This window comes from Electrophorus electricus, chromosome 16 (assembly GCF_041902795.1).
Source record: "Electrophorus electricus isolate QZ-2024a chromosome 16, ASM4190279v1, whole genome shotgun sequence".
Taxonomy (NCBI): domain Eukaryota; kingdom Metazoa; phylum Chordata; class Actinopteri; order Gymnotiformes; family Gymnotidae; genus Electrophorus; species Electrophorus electricus.
In genome coordinates, this window is record NC_137512.1 from 2496658 (window position 1) to 2515882 (window position 19225).

The window sequence follows — 19225 nt, forward strand, 5'->3', positions numbered from 1 at the left end:
GTCGAAAAAATGAGCTGAATCTTTTTCTTTCTTTTTTTTTTTTTTTTTTTTTTTTTTACTGGAAGTATTGAGAAAGGCTCTGTTTTCAGTGGAATAATGATAGTTTGCCACTGTATAATAAATTTGTCCGAAATACTAATAAATATTATTATACAAAACTATCAAAGAGCTCTTATCCCACGAATGTGTCAAATAATAAACAACTTAACTTGAAGAACTGAAACAACATATGACACAAAAAATGTTTTTAAGGGGACTGTACAGCATTTTTGTTACAGTTTCTAATTGGAGGAAAAACACAGGAAGTATGTGATGTAAATAATTTACGTCAACTTATGAAGCTGTTTGACCTTTCGGCAGTTTATCAAGCAAACACACCATGCAACAGGACCTGGGCATCTGGAGAATGGTCCTGATGTGTCTCACTGCGGTTCTTTCTAGTGAAATAGGTGAGTACCATCTGCTTTTGCAGTAATTATGCTAGATTTTTCAAAGTTTTTCTCTCAACAATATTTACACGTTCAGTAATGTTTTAGGCCCTATTCAGCCGAAGGCACATGCATTCCTAAGATACATGTCTTTTTCATCTGCACAAATAAGTACCTTTGCACATGGTTTATAGAGTAACCTTTGGCATGAACCAAGGTTTCATTCTTTGGGCAAAAGGTGTCAATCAGCTGAACTCTGTGACCACTGCTGCATTTGGAGAGAATGTGACTCTCCAGTGCTTTCTGCTGGAAGAGGACAACACCGATCCCATCGTTTGGTCCCAGCAAAAAACAGGACAGGAGCCTCGTATAATGGCCATGACTCAGAAATCAGTAGAGGCTTCCTCTTACTACAGTGAATTTAAACCTCCAAAGTTCCTTGTTGTGAATGGAAGAGGGTTCTGTCATTTGAATATTTCTAGCATTGAACCTTCAGATGAAGCCATGTATTACTGTGGTATTAGAAGGTTTGAGATTGTGTTTGGAAAGGGAGCATTGTTATCAGTGAAAGCTAAGAAGTTATACCTTTTGGCCACTATAACCTTTTTTTTCTTAAAGGCCTATTTCATTTTAACACCAAAATAATTTTCAAATAACTTGCACATTTTGTGCATTATTATGTTATGACCCAAGTGTATATTTTCTTATATGAAATATGTTAAAGAATGTTGAAATATGTTAGGGTTTGTTGCATGTAAGACAGACAGTTTACTTTTTATGACTTATGATGTTTACAAAGGTAGGAAAATCTAAATGTTTATATAGTATAGATTATATAGCTGTGTCTTATTGTCTATGTATTTTATTCTTAACAGGATATTTAAATAAAAATGATAAATATCAAGTATCAGTGGTCCAAAGTCTAGTGCTGGGTGTGGTTTCCCCAGGAGAGTCAGTGCCTCTGCAGTGCACCGTCCTCTCTGAGAGGAGAACAGCAGAACTCCGAATGCTCTGGTTCAGAGCTCCTGCAGGAGACTCCCATCCTGAAATCATTTACACTCATCACAACAGCAGCCATCAGTGTGAGATCAGCTCTTCTCCACACAGCTGTGTGTACAACCTCTCCAAGAGTGTCCTCAGCCTCTCTGATACTGGCACTTACTACTGTGCTGTGGCCACCTGTGGCAAGATCCTTCTTGGAAATGGGACGACAGTAGATTTGAGTAAGCATCTAAATACCTTTTGGTATTGTATGAAATTCTTAAAATTCTATATTCATTGGTCATGTGATGAAATACAGTCACAGTATTAAATATAAGGCTAACATTAATGCAGTGTTGTGCAAACTGAAGTCCTTAAATCCATCATTCTGTTTATTAGCAGCACTGAGTTGTTCAGTGACACCAAAGACTATTTTATTCAAATGGTTTGATATTTACAAACAGATTAAAGATCACGTGTGGCCTATTTGTGTGTTTGCAGATTATTTATGGTTAATGTGTTTGAGCTATCTCAGCTTTTTACCTTGACACTACCACAAGAATAGTAACATTTCATCCTGTTTTGTGATCATTCCTTTTCTACAGCCAAGACTGTTGGTCCTGCAGTGATCTGGCTGGGAGCATCTTTGGGAGCTTGCTTAATTGTGATCTTTGCTCAAGCCATTTTAATTTGTAAATGGAGAAATTGTCGACCCAGGAGTGGTAAGTGTTAAAATAACTGAATGTGCCTTCTCCATTTGAAAAAAAAAAAGATATTTGACATTTTAGAATTATATGTATTTTAAGAGCCATATGTTTAAATATGTCAATAAAAAACAATGTGCAATGTTTTATTCAATAAGGTAAAAGATATATTCACTACACATAGTGAAAGCAGATGGATGTTTGTTTGTTTTTTTGTTTTTCCCTCCAGAGAAACAAAGCACTGCTACAGTGAGAAAAATCAATCAGGTATATCTTATACATTGTAATTTCATATTTTGTATATTTTTTTGTGGAAATGTGTGCAAATGCTCTGGTCTGCTCTTATCACTTTAAAAGCATTTAAAAGCAGTAATGTTATGCTATGTGAAACTTGTTTTGCTCAAGTTTCAGAGGTAGCATGGAGATAAAAGTGGTCGGTCAAAAGTGAGATATTTTTGTGAAATATGAGTCCTAAAAATAGTGACAGGAACTCTGAGGAGCTCAGATCTCTCTGTGCAAGATCTAATCCCAGACACAATGCATGCTCAAACTGACAGCAACAATTACAGTGAGTAAAGGAAACATGCATTAATAATTACAGTTACAATATTTGTATGGCAGGAAAACGTTTCAGTGTAGAAATAAATACAGCTGAACTTAATTGTAGTCCTCTTTGTAATAAAACAATATGTTGTTGCTGGAAGCTTTTAGAGTTACTATTAGATCTACACAGATCTAATATGAGATTTGCCATGTATGCTAAGCTAGGACAGGTCAAACCTCATTTTTAGGTCAGCCAGAGGTTCTGACACTTTATCAGCCTCCCTATGTCTCAGCTAAGCCTGGGGAATCTGTCACATTGTAGTGCACATTTACAGATAAAACCCCCCAAAAAACAAAAAAAAAACAGTGGGGTTAGATATGGTTTGGTACAAGCAAACACCAGGATAAATGCCTCAGGATATTGGAATGCAGGAAGCATGGATAGACACTATTGTTTTCCCTGTATTCAACAAATTTGGCTTTAAAGTGGAAAGGACTGTAAACGTGGGTGGTGAGGAGGTGGATGCATGTGTGGAGATTTATTATGGGCAAATCCACAACCAGAGTCATTGTAGCAGTCCAGGGTCATTTTAACAACACAGAGAGCACGGGGATACATGATCAACAAAAACACAAGAAGGCTAACAGGGGAAAACAGGCTATAACAAAGGCTAAGAAACACAAAGGCATGGAGTACAAACTTACATACAAGCATTTATATATAATAAACCTAACCATGAACAGCCAAAACACAGGGCATATGACAGGGTTTAAATATATGAACTTAAGTTGGAAACGAGGGACAGGTGTAAGCAATCAAAGAAGGCGTGGATAAAATGAAACTATGGCATGGAACTAAAATACACAAAACAGGGAAAACATGGAACCCGGAAGATGGGAGGGACTAATTGTGACAAGGACAAAGAGCAGTATTTTTCTGCATATTCCAAAGGCTACTACAGATGATGAAGGAACATACTACTATGGAATGCTTCTGTCCAACAAAATTACATTTAACACTGGAACATTTTTGACTGTATCAGGTAATAAAGCAAATAAATTTGATTCAAAATACTATTAGATGTTTGTCTTATGGGAGAATTTCTAAACATTTGTAATAATATACTCTATACACTATATATTCCTGCAGGTTCAGAAAGACAGCACTGCGCATTAGCGGACGAGACCTTCAGTGCGCATTGGTGCAAATGCTACCCACAAGGATACTCAACCTGGAATTGTTTTGTGTGATTATAGAGAACTTATGGAAAATAAAGAACAAGTAAGTTCTACCTCGCCTCTCGCCACCTACATCACAAAATGTGCAGCCTTCAGGAAGTGAAGCGAGCAGTCCTAACTGGACTCCCCTGCTGGTTGTTCAGATGGTGCCACTTCAAAAGCAGGAAATCGGGGAAGTTCGATCGATGGTGCAGACCCTCAGCCAGTTTGTTAACCGCCTGGCCTTGAGCCCTGAGGGATGAACTACCTCCCCTGCCAGCCCTTCTATACCTGAAGGGGTAAGAGGCTTAATTGCCTCCTCAGAGGCATATGGAGGTGATCCAGAAACCTGCGATGGGTTCATAGTGCATTGCAAACTGTTTTTCGGTTATCAGCTGTAGTTATCCGATTGTGCCAAAGCATCGTACATCATCTCCAGGCTCACGGGTAATGCTCACGTCTGGGAAGCGGATCTGGTTACTAACAATTTGGCATTACTGAATGATTACGTGGGTTTCATGGGAAAGATGCGAGCGGTGTTTAACCATCCATGCCAAGGGAGGCTCTGTGGACAAATGCTGCTACGTTTAAAACAGGGATTAAGATCAGCAGAGCAGCAGAGTACGCTATGGAGTTCCAGACTCTGGCAGGGGGGACGTGGTGGAACAAACCCATGTAGACTGCCACTTTTGTCCATGGGTTAAGGGCAGAACTACAGCCTGAACTAGCCTGCAAGCAGGAGGCTAGCACATTGAACGAGGTGGTTCACCTCGCCATTAGGTACGACCGCCTCCTCCAAGAAAAATGTCAGTGTATACAATGGAATTCCCCACTATGCGAGGCTGAACGACAACCCGGAGGGGCCCATGCAGCTGGATGAAGCAGGGGTACAGCCCAAGAGGGGAGATCAGTGGAGAGGCAACAACACGGTGAGCTGTTCCCCATCTCGCTCCATGTTTAAACTGCCGGGAGAGGTGTCATATAAGTTTAGGTTGCTTTCCGAATCTGCCCTAGCTGACTCGGGGGCTGCGAGTAATGTCATGGACTGGGGCTTCGTTAAGAGGTTGGTGATTAAGGCAATCACTTTACCCTCTTTGCTAAGCGTACAAGCCCTGGACGTGGGCCCGGTAGGTTCTGGCTACATCACACATGTCACTCCCTGTGTACTCCTCATCACCCAAGATGGACACTCAGAGTGCATCACCTTTTCACTCCTTCCATCCCTCTCCCACTCTATCACATTAGGGCTGCCATGGCTGATGACTCACAACCTACTCACAACCTGCAGGTGATTTAGAAGGAGAATCGAGTCCTGCGGTGGCCGCCCTTATGCAGCCTGAAGTGCTTCGCGAACAAGGCGATGTTGCTACGAGCAACTTCGATATAGAGCCCAGGAGCCGATAGACCAATCTCCATTCCCCAAGAGCGCAAGGACTTGGCGCAGGTATTTAGACCCTTGAAGGCAGCACAGCTTCCATCCCATTGGGACTGAGACTGTGCTATAACCCTCAAGGAGGGGGCAAAACCCCCCAGGTGCAGATTCTATCCCCTCTTCCAGGAGGAGGAACAGGCGGTGGACCAGTACATCACGGAGGCTCTGGAACAAGGGTACATCATCCCTCTACCTCTCCAGCCTCAGCCAGAGTCTTCTTTGTAAAGAAGAAGGACGGGGGCCTAAGAACCTGCATGGACTATTGGGGCCTCAACAAACTGTTGGTGCAGTACCCATATACCCTCCCCCTGGTTCCAGCAGCATTGGAACAGCTGAGAGGAGCCAGGTTTTTCACTAAACTAGATCTGCCTATCACCTATAACCTAATCCAGGTTGTGTAATTATAGAGAACTTATGGAAAATAAAGAACAAGTATGTTCTACCTCGCCTCTCGCTTCCTCTGTGCTGTTTACGTCACAAGACCCCTTTTTGCAAATATGATTTGCAGAAAAGAAACAGCTTATTTTATGTTTCCATGTTCATTAGGGCAATAAATATTGAATTATAAACATTTAATATATTTTGACTAGATCATGCAGAATTAAATATATCAGTGGTCCAAAGTTCAGTGCTGGGGAGGGTTGTCTCAGGAGAGTCCGTGTCTCTACAGAACTTCCAGGAGCAACCATGGGAACAGGCCTGGCACGAGGTATAGGGACTTGTGAAGTGGCTTCTTCCACTCCAGGAACAGGAACTAGCAGGTCTGGGGGCACAGCTGTGGCAGTGAGTGGCGGCGGGTCAGGGGGGTCTGGGGGCACGGCTGTGGCAATAAGCAGTGGTGGGTCTGGGGGTGCGGATGTGGTGATCAGCGGGTCCGGGGGGTCTGGAGGCACGGCTGTGGCATCCAGTGGTGGGTTTGGAGGCTGGTCCAACATCTGAGTCACAGGAACAGACTTGGATCATGCATATCATGACACAGCTAGATCATGCAGAATTAAATATATCATCACAACAGCAGCCGTCAGAGTGAGATCAGCTCTTCTCCACACAACTGTGTGTACGCCCTCTCCAAGAGTGTCCTCAGCCTCTTTGATACTGGCACTTACTACTGCACTGTGGCCACCTGTGGCAAGATCCTTCTTGGAAATGGAATGACACTGAGTCTGAGTAAGTGTTTAAATATATTAGAAAATGTTAGCAAGCAACATTTATCACAGACATGTGAATGTGATCTTGAATGATTTTCCACAAATATCATCACATATGCTGCTGCAGTATCAGGATTTGGTAGCAAGACAAGTATCATGGAAGTTTACAACCATGATATTATAGACATATGTGAACAGGCAAGACCAGTTATTCTGTTGTATCATTGTAGTAAATATTAAGTATTAAACTAAGTGTACTACTGGGCCTTGTGATGTATGTGTATGGACATAACTGTCCCAATTCTATACTACTATTTTTAAAGTCATCAACCATATCATTGTTTCTTATCACCTATTACTGTACCTTAATATACAAAATACAAACCAAATGTGCTTCGTTGTTCATGTTTATAATTATTTTGTCTTTGTTGTGTTGGCATAACAACATTAAATCATGTGTAGAAGTGCAGAGGAGCCCAGAAATGTGAATCACATGTGAACACATTTTGTGAACACTTTTGTTTTTAGCAATGGAAAACCAATAGATCTGAGTATGGATTTGAATCCATTATATATTTTCAGGTAGTGTTTTATCATTTCATTATATTTATGAAATCTATGCCTTTAGTTATTTTATAAACTTAAAATAAATCTATTATTCGTTTGTTTACATCATACCAAAAGTAAACTAAATGTTTGACATTTTAATTATTGTAATGTTCCTACTCCTATTTTAATATTCAGTTCCGGGTTAATTACATATGTATGATTATGTGGGTGTCACGGAATGCTCGCCTCTCACGGATCACGTGGTTTGGCCCGCCACGTGCAGTGGGAGGGTTTTTGATTGTAACCATGCCTGCACACACCTGCACCTTGTGTGTTTTTGTGTACTTAAACCCTCGTCATTGTGTGCAGAGCTGTTGGTCATTGTTGATGTTAATGCTCTTCTAGCCATTGTTAAAGAGGGCGTGGCAATACGGACACGCACAGACACGCACAGGCATGCACACGCTTGAGGGGAGAGGGGCCGTACCGTGACATAAATAAAGATATTCTCAGTTTCAGTAAGACTTCCAGAAGATACCATGGCAACAAATTCAGCCTATGAAGTACCATTATTTATCTCAAATATATTTTACATCATTGGTAGATGTTTTAGCATCAGGTTTGTGGCTGCAGAGTCACACTGAGGTGCAATAACGGTCCTACAGTTCAGCCGTCCTGCTATCGTCCACAGAACAGGGATGTCCTGGAGCTGAACTTTGTTGCCTTACTGTTTGGTGACAGGCAAACCAATAAGAAAAGAAAACATGGAGAGAAGGAACAACTTCAAAACAGCTTGTACTCTCAAATAGTGACGAGTTCCACTGTTAAGAAGCATCGCCGATTTCATTAACTTACATTTCCCATGTGTTTTCTCACTCATTATGTACACTCAATTTCTGGAAACACTTGGTAAAAAGCTGACTAAATAAGGATTACTTATATAAGAAATAAGCATTTATTATAAATAAATAAGGATTACTTATATAAGAAATAAGCATTTATTATAAATAAATAAGGATGACTTAATTTAGGAAATTACTTTTTGCCCATACAGCACTTAAGAATTTAAGTGATAATTAATCAAATATTACTGGTTTAGTAGATAATTCTGTTAGCTGTAGTTAAGATTTTATTATAGCAATTTTCCTTAGTTACAGTTAGCTGCCTTAGCTACTAGATAAGCAAGAAAGCGAGCAAGATAGAACAATTAGCAAGTGACTGTCACGGTAGTCCAGTCCCCTACCGGGGGGGACACGCCTCTGTCAGACCAGGACCGTATCACTTGCCTCCCCCGCTCATAATCAGCTGTGTTCTGACAGGAGACACCTGCATCTTATTAACCCTGCGCAGTATTTATAAACCCACAGGTTCGGAGGGACAGCGCTGCACATTAGTGGTCAAGACCACGCTCGTCTACTGGTGTAACACTGCTCCGATCCTGGACAACACCTAGACTTGTCATCGCTATTTTATTGAAAATGGAAAATAAAGAACCTCTTAGTGCAACTTCGACTCACAATTCCTCTATGCCACCCACGTCACAGTGACAGTGACTTAGAAAGCTAAACATTTAATTTGTACTTTCCTAAGTATTTTCAATTCCTAATATTTTTACTGATACTGAAGTATATTTTTAAGGAAAAGAATGTACATTTTTAATTATTCATGTTAATAAATGTGTGTGTGTGTGTGTGTGTGTGTGTGTGTGTGTGTGTGCGCGCGCGCGTGTGTGTGTGTGTGTGTGTGTGCGCGCGCGCGTGTGTGTTTGTAATCTTAATTTCATCATGTTCTGTTGGGGACAGCATGTGGATTACTGTTCGGAGTTATTCCTTTTATTTTGTAGTGATATTTTATTTTAGATCAAACACGTCACAAAAAAAAGAGTAGAACAGCATTTTAAAAAAATTCAGCTCTTATGCAGGTGGGTGCCATCTGGGCTAAAACATTACACTGCATTAACGTGGGCTGCATCAGTACTTCAGCACATGAGAGATGATCGTTCTATCCTCCCTTTCAAGTTATTTTTCTGATGAGCTACTTTTACGTTTATCTGAGCTAATTGAAGTAATGCTGATGTAATGCGTTCAGCTAAAGCTTTTACCTGAAATGGTTTCAGACCCCCTCCTCTGGGTCTGTGGAACACTGACCCTATAAAATGAGACACAAGTGAAAGCTCACAAGATTCAAGATGTTTTTATTGTAATTAATATATAATTTTCTATATACAGTATTACATTCTAATTCTGATAATATTACAGTATGCTTTTCCCATCGTTAGCTGCCTGTTTGGCCTCAAAAGACAGACCCCAAAGACAGTCATCTGGTAATCAACAAAATATGTAAGTTAGAGCATGACACACCCTAAACTGTTGAAATGGTGGGGGTGAAATTGTTATTGTGTTAATTTTCGATTTGTCAGGATTGGGCAACTGCCCTAGAACAATATATTCAGATCAATATTCAATGGAACATTGGACTCTAGCCCACATTATAATTTAAAAACACAATTCAACATTTTTAATTTAAACAAATTCTTCCTCAAATGGATTCTGATGAGTACATTTTTACAAAAAACCTCAAGTGAGAGAACTCGTATTCTGCATATCTCTATCTAAGCTCTTTTCAACACTGGTCTCTGGTGCCCAAAGAGCATGGAAATGTCACAATGGCATGTGACCTGTGACAGCCAATGGGACGTGTTTTCTGAGGGCAGCAGGCTTCAAATATTTGGAGATTTACTTAAAGCAAAGGTAAAGGACCAAGTAAAAAATCTAAATGGCTCAAGTCTGGATTTTTATTTTATGGAACCTTATAAGTAAGTTTTACTGCCCTTCTAAACTAATTTTTACTGCCCTTTTAATGTACTAGACGTTCACCTTTTCATTGTAGGTTGATTCTAGATTTTCATGTTTAACAAAATTCACAAAAGCTTTTTTGATGTTTAGTTCAGTCTAACGTCAACTCTTTTTCTAGACTTTGCTCAAGCTGTGGATCTTTACCAGAAGCCATCATTTATCTCAGCTAAACTGGGTGAAACTGTTACATTTCATTGCACATTTGCAAAGAAGCACAGTGCAGAATCCATGGTCTGGTACAAACAGACTGGGGTGCAGATTCTCAACATTGCGGTACAGAGTCCATTCATGGAAGTCATCATTTCATCTGAGTACAATAAGTCACACTTGAAGCTAGAGAGGACTAAGACCAACATTTCCTTCTCTATTCTACATGCTGCTAAAGACGACGGAGGACTTTACTTCTGTGGTGTAGTTCTGATGAAAACCACTGAGTTTTCCACTGGAACCTTTTTAGCTGTGACAGGTAGTCATCTAATTTTTTCATCTAAAGTCAGATGACTCTTGCTGTTTTTAAATCCCTCTTCAGGATTTATTTGACAGATTGCTATAATTACTAAAGATATCGCACACTGCATTTATTAATACTATTTATTGCTGTTAGCACAAAATGCAGTGTCTGTGCAGTGCAGTAATCTCTACCAGAGCTCTTTGGCAGCCTTTATGGCATCGTGGATTAGGGTTAAAGTCCTTTCTTTATAAGGTGCTTTAAAGATGGCAAGATTACCAGATAATCATACATCCTATGTATTATTTACACTGATTTAAAGTTGAGTTGGATTCTCTTTTGAACAGTTGGATAGCAACTTTTCTGTAGTTGACTGTACTTGACTTGTTTGTCAAATCTATGTCTGGACTACAGTACAAGCTCAATAACATTTAAAACAAGTAAATAAATTAATGCCTCCAGAGAGCTCTGTTAGAATGCTTTACTATAAATCGGTTTATGGCTCTTACTGTACTGTACCTGGCTATTGCTAGTATATTATGTGTGTCTAAGGGACCTTACAGAATCTCTGTTTTTTCGAAAAGGCAATCCAGAATTAACCATATCGGTGGTCCAAAGTCCAGTGTTGGGCAGGGTTTCCCTAGGAGAGTCAGTGTCTCTGCAGTGCACCATCCTCTCTGAGAGGAGAACAGCAGAACTCCGAGTGTTCTGGTTCAGAGCTGCTGCAGGTGAATCCCATCCTGAAATCATTTACACTCATCACAACAGCAGCCATCAGTGTGAGATCAGCTCTTCTCCACACAGCTGTGTGTATGACCTCTCCAAGAGTGTCCTCAGCCTCTCTGATACTGGCACTTACTACTGCGCTGTGACCACCTGTGGCAAGATCCTTCTTGGAAATGGAACGACAGTATATATGTGTAAGTTATATTAATGTTTTAATGAATCTATTAATGAGATGATTATCTAGTATTATTACCTAAATAGTGCTAAACATTACAGTATTTTGTATATTGTTTGGTAGCTGACACATTAAAATCTAGACTACTGATTTTATTATACTAATTGTTGTTGACACTTGATGATTGTGATGGTGAGGTCAGCAGCACAAAAAGCTTCCTGCATGAACATTTGTGATCTTATACGTGTGCATCTGCTTACAGTTTTGTTTTTTTATACCAAAGCTAGTCCTCTGGATCCTGTAGTGATCTTCCTGGGAACAGCTCTGGGATTGTGTGTGCTTGTCATTTCTGCTCAAGCAGTTTTAATCTGTAAAAGGATAAACTATAAACACTGTAGTGGTGAGTGTTTATTAATGTTGTGTAGCTAAACCTTAAACAACACCTAAAAGCAGAAATATCTACTCCTGAAATGTATCTCTTAAGTTAACCAGTGTAGTTACTTAAACAGACTGGAAAGATAAGACTTGCATCATAAAACTGATAAAGTTGTAAAATTGCTGTTTGTCCCACTACAGTGAGACATGGTGTTATGAAAATGAAGACCACCAGTCAGGTAAACTGAACTCTCTGCAACAGCTGCATATACAGCTGTGCATGACATAACATCACCTAAGAGTAGAAATCAAAATCACAGTTGTAATGCAGCAGAAGTACTGTATTATGTTTTAATTTTATCTCCACAGGACCATGATGCTGTGGAGTTGAATTATTCTGCCTTACATTTCATTGATGGGAAAACCAGACGAAGGCGGGAGAAGAGAGGACAGACTGAACGCCGCGTGTACTCTGAAGTGTTGTACTCTGCTGCTACAGATTAATTTTCTGACATCTAAGTCAGTTATTGGTATTAATTTGGTAATTAATTAAGCATAGTTAAGGAAAATTTTTATTTTCAGTAATTTTTATTACTGTCAATAAAAAAATTCAGCATTGCAGTCTCACTGTCATTTGGAAACCTTTCTAAGGGAGAATCTTAAAAATGACAAATGCAGTTTTCATTTTAGAAGATTCTAAAAATGGAACTGGTGTCTTTCCAGACTTTCTATCACCCAGAGTTGTTTTGGGTGTTTTGAAACGTTTGAGAAATAACTGAACAATGTACAAATGCAAACATATTAATGACAAAAAAATATATAATTTGATCACATATGACCTTCAAAGTTCTCATAAGCCATAAGTCTTATGAGAAGAGGAGCTGAATTACGCAGTAATGCACTTCTCATATAGCAAAACCAAAATAAAGAAAAGAGGGTGAGGTCAGTTGGAAACCAGCGTGTACTCGCATCTGATTGTTACTTAGATTACATCGCTAAATCGAGGGTCAGGTTTGTTCTTTTTTTCAGTGTTAAAAACTAATCTGGTTTCCTGTGTGTGTGTGTGTGTGTGTGTGTGAAGATGTTTCTGCAGGATCTTAGAAGCCAGAGTGGCTGAGATCAGTTTCAGCCTGATGTGGCTTGATATGATGCCATTCAATAGCAAACCACCTGAAAAATGTACTGCTCATTCTCAGCGCAGGTTTTGATACCCTAGACCATAACATTCTTATTGATAGACCTGAGTAGTGGGTTGGACTCTTAGAAACAGTTTATGCTGAAACAGAGAAATTACTTTGTTGATTTAGAAATAATGTTTCTGAAATAATGTCATGACTTATGGTGTCACCCAGGGTTTGAGTCTTGGGCCACTCTTTTTTAATTATACATACTTCATCTTGGCTAAATCTTACAAGTTTTTGGGCTATCTTGCCACAGCTATGCAGACAACACTCAGATTTACTTAGCCATCTCCCCAAACAGCTATGCTTCCCTTGACTGTCTTTGTAAGTATCTTGCACACATCACTAACTGGATGCACTAAAACATTCTGCAGCTAAATAAAGGTTAGGCTCAAAACTGCTAAACTCTACAGAGCTAGCTCACAATCTTATATACTCTAATCTCAGTTTTAGAAGTCACAGAAAAATCAGTTACTAAATCAGTATTTTAACACCTTAAGAACATCAATATCAGAAATTTCCTGATAAAGCCAAATCGAGAGAAACTGATCCATCCTTTTATCTCTAGCAGGGTTGATTATTATAAAGGCCTTCTAATATGACTACCAAAAAAGACCAAACATCCTAATTTGATTCAAAATGCTGCTGCCAGAGTTCCCATAGGGAGCAAAAGAAGAGAACACATCACCCTGGTTCTTAGATCCTTACTCTGACTACCAGTATACAACATAATTAACTTTAAGGTATTCTCACTGGTCTATAAATAAATAATTTGTGTAAATAAAAGTAGTGTTTTGTTTTCTCCATTCTTGGTTTTTGTGTTTCTGGGTTTGTTTTTGAGTTTATTCCTTTAATAAATAATACCTCCTCTTGCAACGGCATCTTGCTCTCCTGTCAACATTTTGAATTTCACAGAATGACTAACCGACAAATAATGCAGCGTGAGGACCTTGCTGTGCTTGCTGAGGAAGTGTCTGCCTGCTGGGCTTGCTGAGGAAGTGTCTGTCTGCTAGGCTTGCTGAGGAGGTGTCTGCCTGCTAGGCTTGCTGATGAAGTGTCTGCCTGCTGGGTGTTGACCGCCTGCTCAGATACTGAACGCTGTAGTAAAACCCAGGCAGCATGTTGGCTAATTAACTTGGACCAAATCTTGAGTGAAGACGCCTTTGAGTTGAATGCATGTTGCACAGCCTGAACAAAGGGCTGGTGTTGTGGCCCTTATGGACCTGCACAATTATCTAATTATAACTGTATATAATAATTTCTAATCCCAGACAAACACAATGCATGCTCAAACTGCCAGCAACAATTACAGTGAGTAAAGGAGCCATGCTTTAATAATTACAGTTACGATATGTGTATGGCAGGAGAAGGTTTCATTGTAAACATACATTCTTTATAGTACAGCTGAATTTAATTGTAATCCCCTTTGTAATGAGGGAATATATATAAGGGTGTTAGGTGAAGCGAAAACCTTACAACCATCATGCTCTGTAGCATTCTCAGAGCATGCAAGAAATAATACAACAGACATATGTGCCATTTTTGTGATGCACCATTCTGCTTACTGAACTGATTAAAGATATTAATGAAGGACAACACCCAGCTATTTCATCTAGCTCTTTCACCCAGATCATATGGCTGGAGTGCACATGGATGGATAAGCCTGCTTGTATATGAACAGACCTTTAAAATGACTTGTAGATATGCCCTCCAGACCCTGTGACAGGTAATAGCAAAGGCATGGATTGGTGAAATGTCCCGATGAAGGCACAACCTAAGTCTGTTCGTGTTCATTGCAATAGGACCATGATAGTGTGGAGCTGAGTTATGCTGCCCTGCATTTTAATGAGAGGAAAACCGGAAGAAATCACAGGGCGAAGGAACGGCCTCAAGACTGCATGTACTCTGATATCAGATGTCCCACTGTTACTGACCAAATCTTATTTGATTAAATCTCTTTGCCCTGCTGATGAGCATAATTTACAAATTTAGCAAGTACTGCCTTTACACAGCACCAGTTCTGCTTCACAGTGTGTAAAATGTTTAAATTTCTATTTGGGAAAATATTGACTAGAAATGTTTAAGTCTCATGTAATGTCCCCATCCACGTCTATAATTTGATAATTTGGTTATTTAATATGCAGACATCATCAACATGCATATGCATTCCTTTCCTTTATCAACACAGGCTTTTGCAATCACAGCGTTCAGCACAAACAGACTGAGAGTCGGTGCTGGATCCTTAAATATGAAGCTTTATTTTATGGTGGTGAGATGATGGTGAAGTGGTGACGTGACTGCTTACACATGCCCGAGCTTTCAGTGAGACTGCCTAAGATAACGATGCGCTCTTATTTGTGCTTCTGATCCTTCTGCACACTTTACTGAAAAATGAATGAACAGATATAAGGGGCGAATGACTGATCCTAAGAAATATAGATGTACTGTAGAGAGTCAAGATTTGTTATGAGTGGTTTCACATTGAACCTCTCATGTAGTATAGTCTGAAGGAATCTCAGGATCCAGAAATCTAATTGTGCTCTGTTAATTCCTTTTCTGCTTGTACATTTTGTAGATATTTATGATAATCTCACCCTGAGGCCACACTGTTTTAATAAATCTTATCTTGTTTTCAAATGTGGAGGAACTGCTCATGTCACAAAAAAATATTATTATTATTATTATTATTATTATTTTATTAATTTATTTTTTTTAAATTTCATAGATCTTTTGAATTGTCTGTTCATTATTCTATTTGGTGGGTGGGTGGTAGGTGTTGTGGACCTAGGAGAAAGCATATCAACCAAAGAAAAAAACAAACAATCTAGACTAGCCTATACTGAGATATTAAACATCTATCCCAACTAGACTGGAACAACAGAAAGAATTCTACCGGCTACCCTTCACTACACTGTCCAAAGCATCCAGGCGGTGGTGTCCACCTATATACTAGACCGTCTTGACAATAAGAATACCTGGTGATGAAATGTAGGTATGTGCACATTCTACCCAGACCTCCCTCCTAGGAGATACAGGGGGAGCTGACACCTCGTTGGGCAACAGACCACAGAAGTACAGTGCAAGGTGAGATACAGTCAAAACTAGAAAGCAGAGTGTATGCTTAGATGGTAACAATACTAGCAAAGTCACAACATTGCAATGCTAGCAAAGGTAACAAGGCTAACCAAATGACAGATGTAACAAAGCTGACATGATTAAACAAAGCTGACATGATTAAACAAAGCTAAATAAAATGCGGCAATAATACTGACAAGTGGACAAGCAGAGGTGAAGGGCTGAGGGTCTAAGGAAGGACACTCAAGGCCCCTGACGGAGCCCTCCAGACTGCCATTAAAGGTGGAGCTCTTCCTTTTTGGTGGTAACTCTGTGTGTCCATTGGCCAGGTGATCTGGGTCATGTCATGAGTCTGTGAGCCCATTGGCCAGATGATTTGGGTCATGTCATGTCATGTGATGTCATCATGAGTGATGCTTTAATCCACCTATGAGTAAGGATAGATGGCCATATAAGAAAAGAGAAAGAAGAAAAAGAAACACGTGATCTTAAATTATTTTCTAAAAATATCATGAGATGTGTTGCTGTAGTATCAGGATTTGGCAGTTAGTCAAGTAAGAGAGTTTAGAACAGAGCAGTAAATGGAACATTAATGGCCGTAACACATACAGAAGAAGCCAGACATTACAAACCCAGTCAAGATTTTATAGATATTATAGACTCATGTGAACAGGAAAGACCAGTTATTCTTTTGTATCATTGTAATACAAATCAAGTATTAAACTATGTGTACTGCAGGGCTGTGTGCTGTATGTGGTAGTGCTAGCTAAATGGTTAAGGTACTTGGCTTGTCTTTGGAAGGTTGTGGATTCAAGCCCCACCACTGTTTGGCCCCTGAGCAATGGCCTTAACCTTCAATTGCTCAAATTGTACTCAGTCATAATTGTAAGTCACTTGGGATAAATGTGAAAGGACCTAATGCTCTATTACTGTTTTGAAGTCATCAACCACATTATTGTTTCATATCACTTATTACTGTACTTTAATATACAAAATACAAACCAAATGTGCTTCCCTGTCTATTTTTATAATTATTTTGTCTTTGTTGTGTTGGCATAACAACATTAAATCATATGTAGATATGCAAAGGAGACCAGAAATGTAAATCACATGTGAACACATTTTGTGAACACTTGTTTTTAGCAAAGGAAAACCATATTCGAGTATGGGTTTGAATCCATTATATATTTTCAGCTAGTGTGTCTTTTCATTTCATTATATTTATGTAATCTATGCCTTTCCTTATTTAATAAACTTAACAAAAATTAATTCTGTTATTCATTTGTTTACATCATACCCAAAAGAAACTAAATATTTGACATTTAAATTATTGTAATGTTCCTACTCCTATTTCACTATTCAGTTCCTAGTTAATTATATATGTATGGTTATGTGGATAATTGGATGGTTTAGTTGAAAAAAGTTTAGAGATTTTTTATGATATTATAGTGCTTTGAATTTTTTGTATCAATGCAAATGCAGTTCTTATTTATTCCTATTACACAGCAAGAGCTATTGATCCCCTTATAATCTGCCTGGTAACAGCTTTTGGAGTATGTGGGACTGTTTATCCATACCATTCTATGCTGTAAGAAGAGAAGGCTACATCAGTACTTCAGTACTTGAGAGCTGATTGTTCTATCTTCCCTTTCAAGTTCTTTTTTTCTGATGAGCTACTTTTACGTTTATCTGAGCTAATTGAAGAAATGCTGATGTAATGCGTTCAGCTAAAGCTTTTACCTGAAATGGTTTCAGACCCCCTCCTCTGGCTCTGTGGAACACTGACCCTATGAAATGAGCTACAAGTGAAAGCTCACAAGATTCAAGATGTTTTTGTTGTAATTAATATATAATTTTCTATAAATAGTATTGCATTCTAATTCCTATAATATTACAACATGCTTTTCCCATCGTTAGCTGCCTGTTTGGCCTCAGAGGGTTAATCTTTAACATACATGTAACTGGGTAAATGTTTATGCATAGTAACAACACTATGTAGCACGGCAGTAGATCAAAACATAATTTTTGCTGAGAAAAGCCTTCAGTCACTGTGTTATATGCATTCAAGTTCAGCTAATTAATATTCTAGCAGCATTACTACCACTTTTGTTCAGTTTCCACAGCCTCTCTAGTAAATGTGATCATTAAATGTGTCACACATGTAGCTTAGCTAGAAAAGACAAACAGAGAAAAGTTTATGTATTCAACAAACCTCTAGACTTTATCTAGATGGGAAATACCTATCAGGATAAAACATTTACTCCAAAGACAGTCATCTGGTAACCAACAAAATATGTAAGTTAGGGCATGACAGCCTAAACTGTTGAAATTGTGGTGGTGAAATTGTTACTGTGTTAATTATATGTTTGTCAGGATTGGGCAATTGCCCTAGAACAATATATTGAGATACATATTCAATGGAACATTGGACTCTAGCCCTCATTATAATTTAAAAACAAAATTCAACCTTTTTAATTTAAATAAACTTTTTATTCTTGCTTTTTAAAATTCTTCCTCAAATGGATTCTGATGAGTACATTTTTACAAAAAACCTCAAGTGAGAGAACTCGTATTCTGCATATCTCTATCTAAGCTCTTTTCACCACTGGTCTCTGGTGCCCAAAGAGCATGGAAATGTCACAATGGCATGTGACCTGTGACAGCCAATGGGACGTGTGTTCTGAGGGCAGCAGGCTTAAAATATTTGGAGATTTACTTAACGCAAAGCAAAAGCACCAAGTAAAAAATCTAAATGGCTCAAGTCTGGATTCTTATTTTGTGGCACTTTTTAAGTTAGCTTTACTGCCCTTCTAAAGTATTTTTTCCTGCCCTTTTAATGTATTAGATGTTCAGATGACAGACCTTTTCATTGTAGGTTGATTCTAGATTTTCACGTTTAACAAAATTCACAAAAGCTTTTTTGATGTTTAGTTCGGTCTAACTTCAACTCTTTTTCTAGATTTTGCTCAAGCTGTGAATCCTTACCAGAAGCCATAATTTATCTCAGCAAAATTGGGTGAAACTGTTACATTTCATTGCACATTTGCAAAGAAGCACAGTGCAGAATCCATGGTCTGGTACAAACAGACTGGGGCGCAGATTCTCCAGAACATTGCTGTACAGAGTCCGCTCATGGAAGCCATCATTTCATCTGAGTACAATAAGTCACACTTGAAGCTAGAGAGGACTAAGACCAACATTTCCTTCTCTATTCTACATGCTACTGAAGACGACGGAGGACTTTACTTCTGTGGTGTAGTTCTGATGAAAACCACTGAGTTTTCCACTGGACCTCTTTTAGCTGTGACAGGTAGTCATCTAATGTTTTCATCTAAAGTCAGATCACTCTTGTTCTTTTTAAATCCCTCTTCAGGATTTATTTGACAG

General features: G+C 38.9%; 1 protein-coding gene across 1 annotated transcript; it reads left to right on the plus strand.

Moving 5' to 3' along the window:
* Positions 1 to 377: 377 nt before the first annotated feature.
* LOC118242291 (uncharacterized) lies at positions 378 to 13585 on the plus strand. The gene is made up of 6 exons (XM_081698459.1): positions 378 to 449; positions 667 to 994; positions 10886 to 11226; positions 11491 to 11607; positions 11784 to 11821; positions 11952 to 13585. Exons 1-6 carry the CDS (start codon positions 380 to 382, stop codon positions 12084 to 12086), a joined length of 1029 nt encoding a protein of 342 aa, XP_081554585.1. The 5' UTR covers positions 378 to 379; the 3' UTR covers positions 12087 to 13585.
* The last annotated feature ends 5640 nt before the right edge of the window (positions 13586 to 19225 follow it).

Coding starts and splice junctions, on each gene's coding strand:
- LOC118242291 (XM_081698459.1), top strand. CDS start 380: ATGCAACAGGACCTGGGCATCTGGAGAATGGTCCTGATGTGTCTCACT. Junction 11,227..11,490: donor TGGAACGACAGTATATATGT/GTAAGTTATATT, acceptor TTTATACCAAAG/CTAGTCCTCTGGATCCTGTA. Junction 11,608..11,783: donor AAACTATAAACACTGTAGTG/GTGAGTGTTTAT, acceptor GTCCCACTACAG/TGAGACATGGTGTTATGAAA.